Source organism: Myxine glutinosa, chromosome 8 (genome assembly GCF_964187855.1).
Source record: "Myxine glutinosa chromosome 8, kmMyxGlut1.1, whole genome shotgun sequence".
Taxonomy (NCBI): Eukaryota; Metazoa; Chordata; class Myxini; order Myxiniformes; family Myxinidae; genus Myxine; species Myxine glutinosa.
In genome coordinates, this window is record NC_136268.1 from 154,901,487 (window position 1) to 154,919,281 (window position 17,795).

Here is a 17,795-nt window from a genome sequence, read left to right on the forward strand (position 1 = left end):
CCTGCAGTGATAAAGTGTATAAATAGCCTATATTTATAATGGCGTTCCGTGGGATGGCTTCTACAGGAAGTAAAAATATTATAAACCACAAACACGTATGCTTAGCTTTTTAAACAGTCGCTAATGAAGCGACTAAAGACTAAATGAAGAAATTTGGAGGATCACGACATCCGTGAAGTAAGGTTTACTTACAGAACTGAGCGAAGATCGATGGTACTCTATATACCCCACAAATGTTGGGTTAATAACATGGCCCTTTCTTCCGCTACCGTGACATTTTTCGTAGCAAACTTTTGAAACTCGCTCCTGCTGTTTGATACGAAATTGAAAGAGAGAAGCTCGGGTTGTGCTCCTTTACCAAGCAGCTAGCAAGCGCTTGCCAAGCCAGCCGTTCCTTAGCGGTTTTGAATGGAGTGCTTGCTCAAATGCTTAAACCACTTGGCGATTTCTTCACAAGAAACTTGGTAATCGAACACACCCAATGTTCTTGAGGCCGACCATAGATTGACTGTAATCTACATACCCCAAAGAGAAATGACCCTTTTTTCCGCTTCCGTAGTGAGCGGATGTACTAGTTTGTAGAAATTCGAAAAATTATTCGGCATTTGAATTAAGTTGTTCCTTGATGTTATCTGTAGACAATACGGAAGTGGCGGTCACTTTCACTCGGTGACATCATACCCTAACGCAAACCCTATCACCCACATACCATATCATACCCACGCATCACGCATCACGCATCATACCCTATCACGGCTAATGTGAAGAAGATTTCGACTTTCAATCGCAAAATTACCCACTTTATAAATCGCAAATGGGAAAAAGACACATCACATTTATTTTGTAGGGTACCAAGGGATAGATTAGTGTCGGTCGTCTGAGCGTTTGGGTTCCCCTTCAAGCCTGTCTGGATATGGTGGCACAAGCTCAGTACCTCTACTCTGGACCCTTTCCACTTTATCCATGTCAAAAAACCAATGCATGACCCCATGCCAGGTAACCATATTCAAGTACAGGTCTCACAAGTGACTTTAATAACATGGCAAGTGTATATGTACACCAAGATGGCTGAAAGCTCGTTTTCATCATCCCCAAGCTTCTGTTAATCTCGTTTACAGGTGCAGCTGTTGGTGTTTCCCCCTCTCTCTGCTGGTCCTTTTGTCTTGTTACTTCCTGATCCGTTCAGTGTACTTGTACTAGCTCCTCCATCCCGATCTACTCGGTGTACTAGATCTTCCACGCGACTCAACTATGTATACAAACCCTGCCCCTCCCCAAAAAATATATTGGGCTTTCTCTAACGGTCTATTAGTTCGGTGAACAAGGAAGTTTCTAATTACACATTCCACAACTTTCACTACTGTTGATGTGAAGCTAATATGGCAGTAGTTTACTGCACTTGCCCTGCCTTCCGTGTTGTACAGCAGGATGATGTTCACTCTTCCAGTCCATAGTGAGAACACCTTGAGTCAAAGATTCCTCATATACCTTTACAACAGGTGAACAGATTACGTGGGTCACTTCTCTGAGAACTCTCGAGTTGCACACCATCAGGACAAGGACAAGTGGTCGTATTTATATCAAGTTGCAGTAACTTCTTTTTGACAACCTTTTACGCAAGCGAGGAATGTTCATGTTGTTATTCAGGTTCTCCGTGGTGAAAAAACTCTGAATAGCTTCATTCAACACCTTCTTTTGGTGTTGTTGTTTTCCTTTGGTAGTTTCCGATTCTGGAAAACCTTTGATAATCCCTAATGCTCCTTGTCTCTGTGTATCTCTTCCATGCTCTGTTTTTGCATCTGCTCCGTGCCCGGGTTCTCTGTTTCCACCTCGTACACTCCTTTTCCCTCTTTGCCTCTTCCATTTCATGGATAAATGCTTTTCCATTTTCCCTTGCCATAAGGTCATGGCTGACCTTATCCCATGCCTGTCCATCACTCAAATTTTCTCCTTGATCTCTCCAATCTACCTTTACAAGTTCCAACCTTATTGCATTGCTGTCCCCTTTGACCTGTCAGGTTTTTTTTTTTTTTTTTTTTTTTTTTTTTTTGTATACAAGATCGAGGCTCGTGAAAGAGCGAACATTAATCACACAGAAAGACAAACAGACACACAAAACAAATAACATCGGGAGCGGTAGACAAGATGGGGAGAGAGGGGGAAGGACACAAACACAACATTTGAGAGCAGGGACCGAGAGACATGGAGACATCGAGAGAACTGTGGGAGGGAGAGGGCTTTGGGGGGGAGGCATGGGAAGGGGGGGGGGGGTGGGAGAGGTATAAAACATATGGACACTGCCAAGACTTCCAGGAAAGAAGTTGGAATTTCAAACAAGGTGGATCTGGGGTGAATTAGTGGGGGTAGAAAAGATCAAGGTTTTGGATGGGGGAAGATAAGAGATGGTGGTGAACAGCTGTTTTGAAGACCTGGAGGGAGGAGTGTGATTGAAGTGAGTGTGGGAGTTTGTTCCAGAGGCGGGAGAAAAGAGGAATGAAAGAGTGAAGGTGAGCAGAGAGCCGAGATTTCGGCAGTTTAACCATCAGAGGGTGGCTGGCAGATCTTGTGCGACCTGTAGGAATATTTGGGGGACAGAGCACAGAGAGAGCTGGGGGAGCAAGGCTGGAGAGGAGTCGGTAGAAGACAGAAAGACCACCTACCTGCCTGCGGTGAGTGAGTGAAAGGCCCTCAGAGATAGCTTCATCGCGGGAGATTCCAATGATTCTGAAAGCTTTGGATTCAACAGCGTGAAGCCGAGCCAGGTGTGAAGCAGGAGCACCAGCCCATAGGGGAGAACAGTATTCCATTGAGCTGCGGATGAAAGCCTTGTATGTGGTGAGGAGCTCAGGTGTGCCTAGGAAGGACTTCGCACGACGGAGGATGCCCAGTCGGCGACTGGCTTTGGAGGCCAGCTTGGAAATGTGGTTTTCCCAAGAAAGATCATGGCAGATGGTGAGACCCAAAAGCTTGAGCGACAGAACTTCTTGGAGAGGATTGTTGAGAAAGTAGATGGGAGGGTTGTCCAGTCGATCTTTTCGGAGAGACATAGTAAGAGTGTGAGATTTGTCAGGATTGAAAGACATGTTCCACATGTTTGACCAGTCTGTGATTTTGTCCAGGTCTTCAGAGAGTGAGGAGGCTGCAGACTGCCGATCTGAGGGAAGAGGAATGGAGCGGCAGAGAGTGGAGTCTTTTTATTTAAAGAGGTTCGATGTTCATATTAAATTATATATCTGAGCAACAGTAATAAATTGAATCCTTTTCACAAAAATTAGAAGGTCGATACATTGACACTTCCCCCACCCCCGTTCCCACTTTTTAACAATAACGAAGTGTGGGGCTTTTGTTCCGGCACCGGTGTTGCGGTGATGCATCCCGTGTTGTCCTCGCATAGTGGGGTCCATGTTGTTCTGTTTATTGACATGGCACGGGGTTGATCAGCCGCTACCAATCCAATAATAAACCCACCTTTTAATAACCTATATAAGAGAGCACTTTCTTTGTCTGTGCGTGATGCCATTATTATCAAAGATGGCTAAACGGATCTTCGTCAAACTTTCAGAGGTTCATCAATGAGTGCCGGGGAGTGATTTGAGCAAAATGTATTTAAATTTTTTGAAAAATAAATTTTGATTTTTGGGGGATTTTTTTCTTTTAATTGCTCTATCGTGGGTGTTAGGGAATGTGTAGGGACCCCATTCCTTAGTGGGTGAAGGGAAGTGTTTTAGGTCCCCACAAATAAATAGACTGGCTGGTATCACATATTGTGAGGACCACTGTGCAAATCCCTGCTTTTCTAGTTCGGCAGTCTGCAATTGTGTACAAAAAAACAAAACTGGGGACGTGGATGCATAACCCGATCGTGTTTGAGAGTGACACCATTGGGTCTTTGAGATCACCCTTCAAATTTTGAATATTTAACCAAATACAAAACTGGGGACGTGGATACATAACCCTGAAATTTTGAATATTTAACCAAATACAAAATTGGGGACGTGGATACATAACCCTGAAATTTTGAATATTTAACCAAAAACAATACTGGGGACGTGGATACATAACCCTGAAATTTTGAATATTTAACCAAAAACAAAACTGGGGACATGGATACATAACCCTGAAATTTTGAATATTTAACCAAAAACAAAACGGGACGTGGACACATGACCCTGAAATTTTGAATATTTAACCAAATACAAAATTGGGGACGTGGATACATAACCCTGAAATTTTGAATATTTAACCAAATACAAAACTGGGGACGTGGATACATAACCCTGAAATTTTGAATATTTAACCAAATACAAAACTGGGGACGTAGATACATAACCCTGAAATTTTGAATATTTAACCAAAAACAAAACTGGGGACGTGGATACATAGCCCTGAAATTTTGAATATTTAACCAAATACAAAATTGGGGACGTGGATACATAACCCTGAAATTTTGAATATTTAACCAAAAACAAAACTGGGGACGTGGATACATAACCCTGAAATTTTGAATATTTAACCAAATACAAAACTGGGGACGTAGATACATAACCCTGAAATTTTGAATATTTAACCAAAAACAAAACTGGGGACGTGGATACATAGCCCTGAAATTTTGAATATTTAACCAAAAACAAAACTGGGGACGTGGATACATAACCCTGAAATTTTGAATATTTAACCATTTTGAAGAATATTTAACTCGTGCTTAAGTAAGCACGTTGCTCAGTTCAAACAGTTTGTCAAATATCTGATTACTTTGTAACATAATTATAATAATGCTAATTTATCGCTGAGGATGCATTTGTGGTTGTTTGGAATATTTCAAACGGAGCTTACGTGTCCTCACGTCACGTTTGTACAACCGCAGACGTGGACATACCTATCAAACCGGTTCTTGCCCCACAGGGTCACAAGCTTCAAAATGCGAAAAACATTTAAAACTCAAAATTCGATATTCACTCATTCCTGGTGGAACATTTTGCCCTCTTTCAACTTTGCTTTATTAAGTGAAAGTGTGGGGATTTGCGATGGCGCGTCATCGACTTCGCTCTAATTAACTTTAGTGAAATGCTTTCTTCACATACGTTCCATGCTTATTGAGCTTTCTTTGGAATGACATGGAAGTGATAATGCAAATCGAATTTGTGTGCAGTCCTTTTTTAAAATATTCTAAGTCACCCAATTGTCTCATGGAGGATCTTGTACATAAATCATATACAGGACAATGACATTAGGAGACATTAATCTACTCTTACATGTATTTAAAATCTACTCCAGCATGTATTAAAATATAGGGGCAATACCCCTGGTGCTCACCTGGTAGAATAAACGGTATACTGCACTGACTAAAGGTATTTTAAACCAATTTGAATTGTTGCTAGAAGACAGGGCAGCATGTAGAATCATACTAACATAATCATAACACTTTAAACAAAAGAACAAAAAAATACCTATTTTGGGGAGCAACCCCTACCTCCCCTCATCCTCCCCCTCCCCACTCCCATCCCGTGTACCTCCTCAGACCACAATTTTTTTTATTGCCTTGAACAAACATTGGTACATCACAGGTCATGAAGGTTGTGAAGTTTCATTGAAATTGTGTATGTAGTTTCAGAGAAAAGAGCAAATACCTATTTTGGGTAGCAACCCCCCAGAAGACCCCTCACGGCCTGATTTTTTTTTATATTCATGCCATGAACAAACTTTGGTACATCACGACTGATTAAGGTTGTGGTCAAGTTTCATTGAAATTGTGTGTTTAGTTTCAGAGAAGAAAGCAAATGTCTATTTTGGGGGGGTCAAACCTGGACCCACTTTGACCCCTCCCCCCCCCCCCCCCCCCCTAAGACACCTTTACACTTCGATTTTCTTCGTGCTGTGAAAACAAACCTGAGTCACAACACGACAAATATTATTTGCGCCAAATTTGGTCGCAATCCCATCGGCGGTTTCGGAGAAGAAGTTTCAAGTGTTTACGGACTGAGGGACGAGCTGACAACGCGCCATCGCATAATCTCCCCTGAACTTCGTTCCAGGTAAGCTAAAATGGTACGTGCTGCTTCCTTGCTTGCCATTCAGCATTCAAAAGGATAGAGCACGGACAATCCCCATCGGTTGGCGGGGGAGGAGAAAATTCCTCCTGAGGAAATGCAGGCTGAGTGTGGTGAGAAAAGTGGCGCCATTGTTATGAAGTCGCTGGTGCCCAAAGTTTTCTTGGAAGTGACAGCAGTGACGGCACTTCCCCTAAGCTCAGTGGCTGTGTTAAGTGTTTGACTCGTGTGTCTGTGAGTCTGTCAGTTCCATTATGAGCCTAACACCGTGTGTGTGTGTGTGTGTGTGTGTGTGTGTGTGTGTGTGTGTGTGTGTGTGTGTGTGTGTGTGTGTGTGTGTGTGTGTGTGTGTGTGTGTGTGTGTGTGTGTGTGTGTGTGTGTGTGTGTGTGTGTGTGTGTGTGTGTGTATTGTTGCGGTTTTGAGAACCCACACAGATAACATCATTAAAGGTTAAAGGTTGCACCCCATAAATAGGCCACATGCAACACGTAGGTCACCTTAGGACGGTAGTTATTTCTTAGTATGTTTAGATAAGGCCATGTCCAGTAGTTGCATCTGCGATGTGTCAAACAAATAAGAGTAGGCCCCTTTTGTTCATTTTGGCAGCCTCCGTCCAAGCGACGCCATTAAGCGCTCTCCAGTCTATACCCCATCGGCCCTCCCAATTTGTTACGCTCCTTGGCCAGCAGCCTTCGCTGCCCTTGGGCTTCCGCTCGAACCAGCCCAAAAGCCACGAGGTGAGGCCCGAAAAAGGAGGCGGAGCGCAAGGATGGAGCTGCGGCCATGTCAAAACAGCCATCAAGGCGGAGCCGGTAAGCCATCACCAGCCAATCAGGGCTAAGGTGAGATCACCTGACCGGGCGTGGTTGGGGCTTCGAGAGCGTTCGCTGGCTTGGCTTATAAAAGCGCGGACACAAAGCCCTCGAGAGGACTTGCGCAGCAGCGCTCATTACAAAGGACTGTGCGGAGAGGACTGACGCAACTGCACTCGTTATATGAGGTTGACCTTCAGTTCTGAGCGGGGAGGGCTGATGCGCTTTATTCAGAAGAACTGGTACGAGAGTTGAGTATGAGAGGGAGAGACGCGCTGTGGCAACCAGCTTACAAAGGGCGAGCGCGCGGCACCCATTGCCGAGGACTGCAGCGTGCATTGGGGAAGGGGTGCTTGGAGCGATCAGAGTAATACCGGGAGTGCGTGTAAAGGCACCGGTACACATATTACATACGCGGCCAAGAGCCACGAAGTCGCGTGAGCCCAGCTTACCCTTTTACCGTCACAATAATTGTCCGCTCGCGCCTACGCTACGCGGAGAGCTGCCTGCCGGGTTTCCATCATCGTCTGCTGGTACGAGTCAAGGACCGGGATGAGCTGTGAACGCCATCGCCGGACCTTCCACCCTATCATCTACATCCCCGCGTGAGTCTGAAGTCTGAGACCGAATCTGAGAGCGAATGGGCCCGAGTCCAGGGAATAGAATAAGACTGTTTAAGGCTGCCCTGTGTACTTTTCCTTCCTCTTTGTACATTCTTTCGTTTCCTCTTCTTTGTACATTGTTAATAAATCACCTTGTTCTTTCTGGTTTCCTCTTAATCGGATCGTCCTAGTCTTTTCTCCATTGGGTAAGCGTGGCACGATTAGGAACTGCTATAATCGGGTCTCGTCACTTGTTAACAGCTTGGATCGCGGATTGCTATCCGCTCGGCATATTCCATCCATATCCGTGATTCGGGCGGGAGTTATTTCCTCGTTTCCGGTCAGCGTTAGTACTTAGGTAGTAGCCAATCCCTAGTCCTAAAAACCATACCTAACGCTGCCCGGGAAGGACGTTATAACCCCCAGGATCGCGTCGGCCAGATAAAAAGACAAGGGGATTAACCCCCTCTTGATAAGGGGAGAGCCGACGTCGGAGATCCGCAACAATATATATATATATATATATATGAAATATATATCGGTATATTTCAGTATAAAGCGGTATGAAATCGCATAATAACTGATATATACAGTCACGTGAAAAAGTAAGTACACCCCATGCAAAGTTTTGACTTTTTCAACATATTTCAACATACAGCTATTTGATCTTCATGTCAACAATATTGATAGATAAAGGTGATATAATACAACAAATATCATGAAACATTTACATTTTGTAGTCCATTGTATAATTTAAATAAACATAAATGCAAATTTCACATGTGGAAAAAGTAAGTACACCCCATGAAATGTTTTTTTATCTTTTTAACATATGTGGACATATCAATATTTGATCTTCATTTAATAATAAACAGTATCTATAGATAAAGGTGATCTAATTGAACAAAAAACAATGAAAAATTGACTTTGCAATAATTTATTCAACAAAAAATGAACAAAGATGCCATTTCCTTCTGTGGAAAAAGTAAGTACACCCTTGGCTCTAATAGGTGGTATTGCCCCCTTTGGCAGAAACAACCTCAAGTAGGCGTTTCTTATAACTGTCTACCAGTCTGTGACATCGACTGGGAGAATTTTTTGCCCAATCCTCCATGCAGAATTCTTTCAGCTGTGCGATGTTTGAGGGGTTTCTTGCATGCGCAGCTCGTTTCAAATCCCCCCACAACATCTCGATGGGATTTAGATCCGGGCTTTGAATTGGCCATTCCAGAACCCTCCATTTCTTTCTTTTCAGCCATTCCTTGGTGGATTTACTGGTATGTTTAGGGTCATTGTCATGTTGCAAGGTCCACCTTAGGTTGAGCTTCAACTTTCCGACACATGGCCTCACATTATCCTGAAGCACTCTGGTACAATGAAGAATTCATAGTGGATTCTATGATGGTGAGCTGCCCAGGCCCTGATGCAGCAAAGCTGCCCCAAACCATAATATTTCCACCACCATGCTTTACAGTTGGTATCAGGTTCTTGTGGTCAAATGCTGTCTTTGGTTTTCGCCAAACATGTCTTCTGGTACTGTGGCCAAATAGCTCTACCTTTGACTCATCTGTCCAGAGCACATTGTTCCAGAAGTGCTGGTCTTTGCCAAGGTGTTCATTGGCAAACTTTAGTCTTGCCCTGATGTTCTTTCTGGACAGCAAAGGTCTAATGGAGTGGTGGGTTTTGAGCCTGAAGAATGTGGGACGAAAAAAGAATTGTTGTGTTTTGGAACTAGAGATATCCTCTTCCTGCAACAATGGGCCAGAGTGAGTTTGGCTGCAACTAGATGGATTTGGGGATAGTGGAGTAGCGGCTGAAATCTGAATCCTATCCAGATTCCTCCTGATGACTCCAATGCAGTTATTGGGTCTTCCATTTTATTTGATGTTGGCAGAACATCCTGGAATGTTTGAGATTTTAAATTTTTTTCTTTCTTTTTCTCGTTCTTTCTTTCTGCACAGGAATCTTCGCTTATCTCAACTACAATGTTCCTCGCACTCGCCATGAGATTCTCTGCATGCTGGTCAAGGGCCTTCAACGCTTAGAATATCGTGGATATGACTCTGCAGGTAAACCGAATGCTCACAGGTGTGTTCAAGCAATATTGAAATTTGTGAGCTCTCGGGTGCAAAGAGGCCATGAATGAAAACTCCTAAGTTTTCCAACTTTATGTATTGTACACAATATGTGGTTCAAGTTCATTTTGTGACTGTTGGTAAAGCCCAGTGAAACATTTCCATATTATGCATACTGTTGCTAAGATTGAGCCCCATTTTCTATTTAGCCCCTTCTTCACTCCATATAGAAGGCATTATATGTTACCAGAAACACCTGCTTCCTCCGGGAGCTGCCAGGGTGGTCGTGTTATTATCCTTATGATTACTATTACCATAGTGTACCCACGCTATGAGTGATGTTGGACCAAGCTTACAACACGGTCTTCTGATACATTCCTTCATTTTCGTGGTGTATAGGCAACAGACCGCTGCCTCGATCGCTCCTGAAAATAAAATTAATCCGGGTTGTGTATATCAAACAAAAGTATGCATACTGCTTATGTGCATATATACTATATCGTAGTTATATAGCTCAGATAATTACACTTGCACTCATCCCCACCCCCCCCCCCCCTCCCTCCAAAGAAAGAAAATGCCAAGATGTGTGAAAATCGTTTCTTTGCAAAACTTGATGGAATGAAACGAAACTTACACATGCACAATTTCAGGGTGCCTCCATTAATCCCTTAAAGTTTGAGCCTCCTAGGTTAAAACCTCTCAGAGAAGTAGATGATACATATATCCACACACACATACATACATACACACATGCATACACACATGCATATACACATACTTACATTCATACAGTGCCATCAGAAAGTATTCACACCCCTTGATTTTTTCACATTTTTTGTCACAGCCTGAATTAAAAATGGGTTACATTGAGATTTTTTTCTTGTCACTGATCTGCACATAATACCCCAAAATGCCAAAGTGGATTTTTTTTACGCCATAGCGCGTAAGGCAAAGCTGTCTCGAGCAGTGTTTGTCTGTCCGTATGTATGTATGTACAGTGCATTCAGAAAGTATTCAGACCCCTTCACTTTTTTCACATTTTGTTATGTTGCATCCTTGTGCTGAAATCGTTTAAATTCATTTTTTCCCTCATCAATCTACACTCAATACCCCATAATGACAAAGAGAAAACAGGATTTTAGAAAGTTTTGCAAATTTATTAAAAAGAAAAAACTGAAATATCACATTTACATAAGTATTCAGACCCTTTGCTATGACACTTGAAATTTAGCCCAGGTGCCTCCCATTTCTCTTGATCATCTTTGAGATGGTTCTCCGCCTTGATTGGAGTCCACCTGTGGTAAATTCAATTGATTGGACATGATTTGGAAAGGCGCACACCTGTCTATACAAGGTATCACAGCTGACAATGAATATCAGAGCAAAAATCAAGCCATGAGGTTGAAGGAATTGCCTGCAGAGCTCAGAGACAGGATTGTGTCGAGGCACAAGATTTGGGGAAGCCTACAAAAATAATTCTGCTGCATTGAAGGTTCCCAAGAGCACAGTGGCCTCCATAATGCTTAAATGGAAGAAGTTTGGAACAACCAGGACTCTTCCTGGAGCTGGCCGCCCGGCCAAACTCAGTAATCGGGGGAGAAGGGCCTTGGTAAGAGAGGTGACCCAAGAACCCGATGGTCACTCTGGCTGAGCTCCAGAGATCCTGTGTGGAGATGGGAGAAACTTCCAGAAGGACAACCATCACTGCAACACTCCACCGATCTGGGCTTTATGGCAGAGTGGCCAGACGGAAGCGTCTCCTCAGTAAAAGACACACGAAAGCCCACATAATCTTGTTTCTCACAGTCTGAGAGTCTTTTAGGTTCTTTTTTGCAAACTCCAAGCGGGCTTTCATGTGTCTTTCACTGAGGAGGGCTTCCATCTGGCCACTCTGCCATCGAGGTTTGACAGAAACTTCTCCACCTTGTCACAAGAGAAGGACACAGAGTCCAGGAGCAGTTTGGGTTCGACTGGGTAAGATGGGTACAGAGAGATATGAGTTTGGGACAGAAGATTTTGAGGCAAACACAGAGTTTAGGCATTCGGCTATTTCACGTGCGGTGTCAGCTGTGTAGCTGTTTGAGTGAAGCGAGGGGATGGAAGGGGAACAAACACCAGAAACAGATTTGACCAGACGCCACTAGGATTATGAGGAGGGAGACATGTTTGAGAGTTCAGTCTTGAGAGTAGAGAAATAGTGTTTCCTGGCTCTCCTGAGGGTAGACACACACTTGTTCCGAACTTTGTGAAAGGAAATGCTATTGCCTTCAATTGGATTTGCCTTCCAAGAGGCGAATTTTTCTGAATCTGCTCCTTTTTATGCCCCCGCCCCCGAAGGTGGCCGGAGGCATTATGTTTTCAAGTTGTCCGTCCGTCTGTACATCCGTCCGTACGGGCTAAACCTCGCTTTTCTCAGCAACCACATGTCCAATTGAGACGAAACTTTCAGGGTAGGAGTGACACCCATAGCAGAATGTTTTTAAAAATATAATTGTGACGTCATAGGTCACGTGGTATGGCAGCCATCCTGACTTGAATGCAAACAATTAAAAAATTCTTTCTCGGAAACCGCTGAATGGAAAAATTTGAAACATGGCACATTATCAAGTACTCCCAATGTGGAACAAAAGCATGATAATGATGACATCATAGGTGAAGTGGTATGTCAGCCAAAAATATTTTTATCGAATTCCTTATCCTAAAAATCTGAAATTGCATGCACATGATCTATGACCCATTTGTATTGAAATATTAAATTTATGACATTATAGTTCACACGGTTTGGCAGCCATATTGGATTTAACCTAAAACCCTAAAAAAACATCTCCCAAAACTCCAAATTGGTTGACTCGAAACTTTACGTGCATCATTGACGAGGCATGGCGATTAAAAGATGATCACAAAGACGTCATTGGTCACATGGTGTGGCAGCCATATTGGATTGAAGGAAAATATTAATTAATTCTATCTGAAACCTGGTTACCCTATAGATGCAAAATTTTACAAACATCATCTAGCACCATTGTTGCATATAGTTTGAAACTGATGACGTCGTCGGTCACGTGATTTGACAGCCATTTTGGAGAGAAAAATAAACCTTATCAGGTCAAGAAACTTCACAAACGTGATCCCCTACCCATACAAATGCAGAGTGTACATTTTGTAAGGTCACAGTTCATATGTCATGTGGTATTGCAGCCATATTAGCTTGCATGCCAATATTGAAAGAAATCCTTTCTCTCCAACCACTTCACCGATCGATGTGAAACCTGTCATGGCTGTTGAAAATGTGATACTTGAAAACAGCTGAAGGGATTCAAATCAAACTTATTTATTTATAGGACAGTGAATGAGGGCATCTACCCATTGTGGGACTGTGCCGAGGCATATGGGCGACAGTTGCATTGCTCTAGTTTCCGGGATATGAAACCAAACTTTTCCCAGATCTGCAAAGCAAAGCAGAGCAGTAAGAAATGTATTTTGTGCTTAAATTCGTTTTTGATTGAATATTTTTCTTGTTGAAATGGTTGAAACCTTTTCTTGGAAACCAAAACTTTTTAGAAACTATTTTTGCTCATTAGTTGAATGGCTCTCATTCATAATAAACTGTGTTTATTTCAACTTGTTCTTGTTCTTCAACTTGCTGTGTGCCAGGTGTTGCTATTGATGGAGGGAATGATAAGAATTGGGAAAAAAATTTCAAATCCATCAAGCTCATCAAGAAGCGTGGGAAAGTAAAGGCTCTCGAGGAAGAGATCAACAGTGAGTGATACAGTAATCCCTTTTGAATGTAGTTGTTTATTGCTGCAACTTTATGAAGGCCTACATTTCATCTTATTGCTGAGGCTGGAAAGATAGCTTTAAGGTACATACACTCACATATAAGCTGTCTTCCCTGGGTTCCAATCTTGGCCCCGCTATAAACTTGTCACCCTGGTGTTTCAAAAGCACCGCGCGATTCATCGATGTGTGTGCTGTCCATCAAAAGAACATTAAACTATCAACAGATTAACATCCTGTTGTTATGGATGCCCGGCCATCGACGCTGGTTGGTGGTGGATGCTGAAAATCCGAGTGTCTTTTGTGAAGAGTAGGCGATTTATCGCCACCACCCTGGATAAATTATACATTCATGCCTCAGACCCCTTCAATTGAACGTTAGGCCTGGCCAGCCTGTTCCTGAATGAATTGGGCCAACAACGTTCCTGGGTTCATCCCACAAGGTGTGAATTGTGGCCATTAAAGTAGTAGAAGTAAAAGTAGAAGTAGAATAATAATAATAATCATCTCATTACTGAAATCTTTTGACCATTCATTTAGTATTCTGGGTTCTCTAGAAGTGCCTCCTTTGTCCATGGTCTCACAGAGCAGGTGGATCTAGATATGGAAGTGAGGTTTGAATGTCACGTGGGCATCGCACACACTCGCTGGGCCACTCACGGAGAGCCAAACTTTGTGAACAGTCACCCACATCGCTCGGAAAAGAACAACGGTAAGAATCTACCTGAATGCATTTGGTCGGCTCTATCCTTGTGGTAACTGGTAACTAACTGGTATGGTAACTTATTCATCAAATGAACCATGTTTGAATGCACGTGCTTTTGTCTGGGTGTCTACCAATCATGCTGCCCTTGGTTTGTTTAAATGGGGCTTCAGAAGCTTATTCTGGTGTATTGAGGCTTTCATATTTCAAGTACAGTACTCAGATTTCACTGAACTCGTTTCCTGAAATGTTTTGATCTCCACATTTTTCTCTGTGTTTTCTGTTTGTTTTTTTGCTTGCTGTTGTTTTTTTGTTTTTTTTGCTGGGTTTTTTGTTTCCTTATTAGCTTGTCTATTACAATGAGCTGTTAAACAAAATGAGTCTAAATTAACTGTTAAACTCAATGATGTTCTTCAGTCAGGTAGTTTTATTTTTTAAGCTTTTTAAAAATTCGTTTTTTTCTTACTCCTCTGAGCGGCTCAATGGATCGTTTTGTAACTCAGCATGACGATTCATGATGTCGATGTGCAAAAACGAATGGAGCACTTTTTAATTTTCATCCAGGTAGTGAGATAATTATCTAATTAAGTGAAAATATAATAGACGTTTGTATGTCCATCACTTATCACGAGATTTTGTCATCTCACGAGATTGTGAATTAAATATAAAACATTGGGGGCAATACCCCTGGAGCTCACCTGGTAGAATAAACAGTATACCACACTGATTAAAGGTATTTAAAACCAATTTCAATGGTTGCTGGAAAACAGGCAGCATGTAGAATCATACTAACATAACCATAAGATTTTAAACAAATAAAGAAGAATATACCTATTTTGGGGGGGCCACCAAAGGGGCAGATTGTAGACCGCCAAAGATTGTAGACCGCCAAAGGGGCAGATTTTTTTAATGCCGTGAACAAACTTTGGTACATCACCGATGATGAAGGTTGTGGTCAAGTTTAATCGGAATTGCATGTGTAGTTTCTAAGAAGAAAGCAGATACCTATTTTGGGGGGTCAAACCTAGACCCACTTTGACCCGCCGTGGACCTCCTTAGACCCAGATTTTCTTAATGCCGTGAATAAACTTCGTTACATCATGGGAGATGAAGGTTGTGGTCAAGTTTCTTCAAAATTGTGTGTGTAGTTTCTGAGAAAAAAGCAAATTCCTATTTTGGGGGGGTCAAACCTGGATCCACTAGTAAAACCCCTGAGATCCCGATTTTTTTTTTTTATGCCGTGAACAAACTTTAGTCACAACACAACAAATATAATTTGTGCCGAGTTTGGTCACAATCCCTTCAGCGGTTTCAGAGAATAAGTTGCAAGTGTTTACGGACTGATGGACTGACGGACGGACAACGCGCCATCTCATAAGCTCCCCGGAACTTCGTTCCAGGTGAGCTAAAAATGATGTTTCATCATAGTTTAATTTAAACCTGTTAATGCCTCTTCATTTAATCTCTTAATTTAATTTGATCGTAATAATAAATTAATTTTAAAATGTTTCACCTCTTAAGGGGATTGGTTTTTGCTCAATGTTTATGGGATGCAGTGATGTTTGCTAACTTTCACGTAGAAGGAAAATGACCTAGAGAACTGCCAGACTCGCCGGTGTTAAGGTGGTTTTCTGAAAATAGCCAGACAATTTGTTTTCCACAAGTGAATGGACAGATGAACTAATTCGAGCACAGGAAAAACAGAAGACTTTAGCAGGGAAGTTGGTCATTACAAAGTCCATAAGGGAGTATTGTGAGGGGAGGGGTGGGGGGAATGAGGTGGAGGGATGCTGATGAGTGTGGCTTGGGTTTGGGAGGACTTGAGCATGTAGGAGTTAAAGGGTAGGGTACTGACATGAAGGGGTTTGACACTATTGATGGGCGTGAAGGAGAGTTAATGGTCGTGTGGAGGAAACCTCTGCAGACTGGACTTCTCATAATTCCCCATTTATATATACGGAGACATAAATCATGGAAGGGATGAAATGAATGGTTATTGAAGACACGGAGGGAAGCAGTGCTGTAGGTGCGGGGAAGGGGAGTAGGGGGAGGGCCAATGGACCGAGTGTTTGAGAGTCAAGCATGTTTGGGAAAAAAAACCTGTGAAGGAGAAGAAGAAGAAGAAGAACCAATGTGACGAAGTGGAATAACATGTGGGGTGTTTCTTTTTTCTTTCGCCTTCCTTTTATTCTGTGTAGTCATTTTGTTGTAACTGAAGGTCATACTGAAGGTCTGTTCTACTCTTATTAAGCAATTGTGCACAAAATGAATAAAGCTTTCTTGAAAGTTATAGATTTTTGCATCCTTTTAACAGCATTATAAATGGTTTGCTTTCAGAATTTTTGGTTATCCACAATGGCATCATTACCAACTACAAAGACCTGAAGAAGTTCCTGGTAAGCATTGCTTGTGTTGAATTATTGTTCTTTTACTTGGCCAGAACCACTGAGACATCGTTGTCATTTTTTTCTCCGTAGGAGTCCAAAGGCTATGAATTTGAGTCTGAAACCGATACCGAAGTGATCCCCAAACTGATCAAGTACATGTATGATAACAGGGAAAGTGATGAGATCAGTTTCAGCACGTTGGTGGAGAGGGTGACCCAACAGCTTGTGAGTGAATTGCCATTGAGTTGTTTCTTCCTTCTTTATTATTATTTATTTGTTGTTGTTATTGAATGATACTTATTTATTTTATTTGCTTGATGGGTGAAGCCAAATGCACTTTGCATATAGGTAAGTTGGCATTTTATTTCTTAAGTGGATAAGGGTGAAAGAGGTGAATGACATTTGGAACTGCTCAACTCCAACCTCATTTATATGCAGCAAATGTGTGATGCTGGCAGAATATGGTACTGTAGCTGTGTAGTAGGCTGCCCATCTCAAAATTGTGCACTCCATATCCAAGGAATAAGTACCCAACTAAAGGCTGCTACCTTGTTGCTGCGCATATCCAAAATCATACTCCAATGATATAAAGCCCTGTATGCAATTGGAGGCACTAGGTATGCCTACCCGTCACTTCGCTGATGGGTTTAATCCAAAAACAGCATGTTGTACTTCACAAATTTACAGGGTGAGTCAAAAGTCTGGAAACAAAGGAAGGATAGGTGTTGGCACTGCAAGGACACACTGCAAGAGACAAAATGTAATATTAGTCCGTTGTTTCCACACTTTTGACTCACCTGTATTGTATGTCTATCTTTGAATCTAAATGAGGAAGTAAAATATGTGAATAATGGATCGGTCTTTTATAACACATAGTTATTACCCTCGCCAGAGGAGAGGGTATTGCATTTGAGTTTGTTTGTCTGCACATAATATATATATGATTTTATCTGCAATTGTTGGTCCGATTGACAGGAAATTTTCACCATAGGAGCGCCTCAGCCTGTATAATTTTTTTATTCATAATTATAACGTCATACGTCATGTGGTATGGGCGTCATCTTGGTAAAACCGAATAACTTTGCACCTCTATCTCCGAAAACGCTGTATAAACATTTTTGAGACATGGTTCATTGCAAAGAACTCTCCATGGGGAATAAGATATGTTAATGATTATGTCATAGGCGCCTCCATTATGACGCCATACACGACATGGCCAAAGGTTTGCGGACACACCTTCCAATTAGTCGATTCAGTGGTTTCAGCCACACCCATTGCTGACAGCATATATAATCAAGCACACAGCGATGCAATCTCCATAGACAAACATTGGCAATAGAATGGTCCGTACTGAAGAGCTCTGAGACTTTCAACGTGGCACCGTCAT

General features: G+C 42.2%; 1 protein-coding gene across 2 annotated transcripts in view; it reads left to right on the plus strand.

The window, feature by feature from the left end:
* Positions 1 to 17,795, plus strand: part of LOC137433043 (glutamine--fructose-6-phosphate aminotransferase [isomerizing] 1) — a 53,776-nt gene that overhangs the window by 4,467 nt on the left and 31,514 nt on the right. For both annotated transcript variants that reach the window (XM_068125460.2, XM_068125461.2), the window contains exons 2-6: positions 9,425 to 9,532; positions 13,193 to 13,300; positions 13,905 to 14,030; positions 16,359 to 16,417; positions 16,499 to 16,633. In XM_068125460.2, coding sequence (XP_067981561.1) covers positions 9,425 to 9,532; positions 13,193 to 13,300; positions 13,905 to 14,030; positions 16,359 to 16,417; positions 16,499 to 16,633 — 536 coding nt within the window. The remainder of the gene's footprint in view (positions 1 to 9,424; positions 9,533 to 13,192; positions 13,301 to 13,904; positions 14,031 to 16,358; positions 16,418 to 16,498; positions 16,634 to 17,795) is intronic.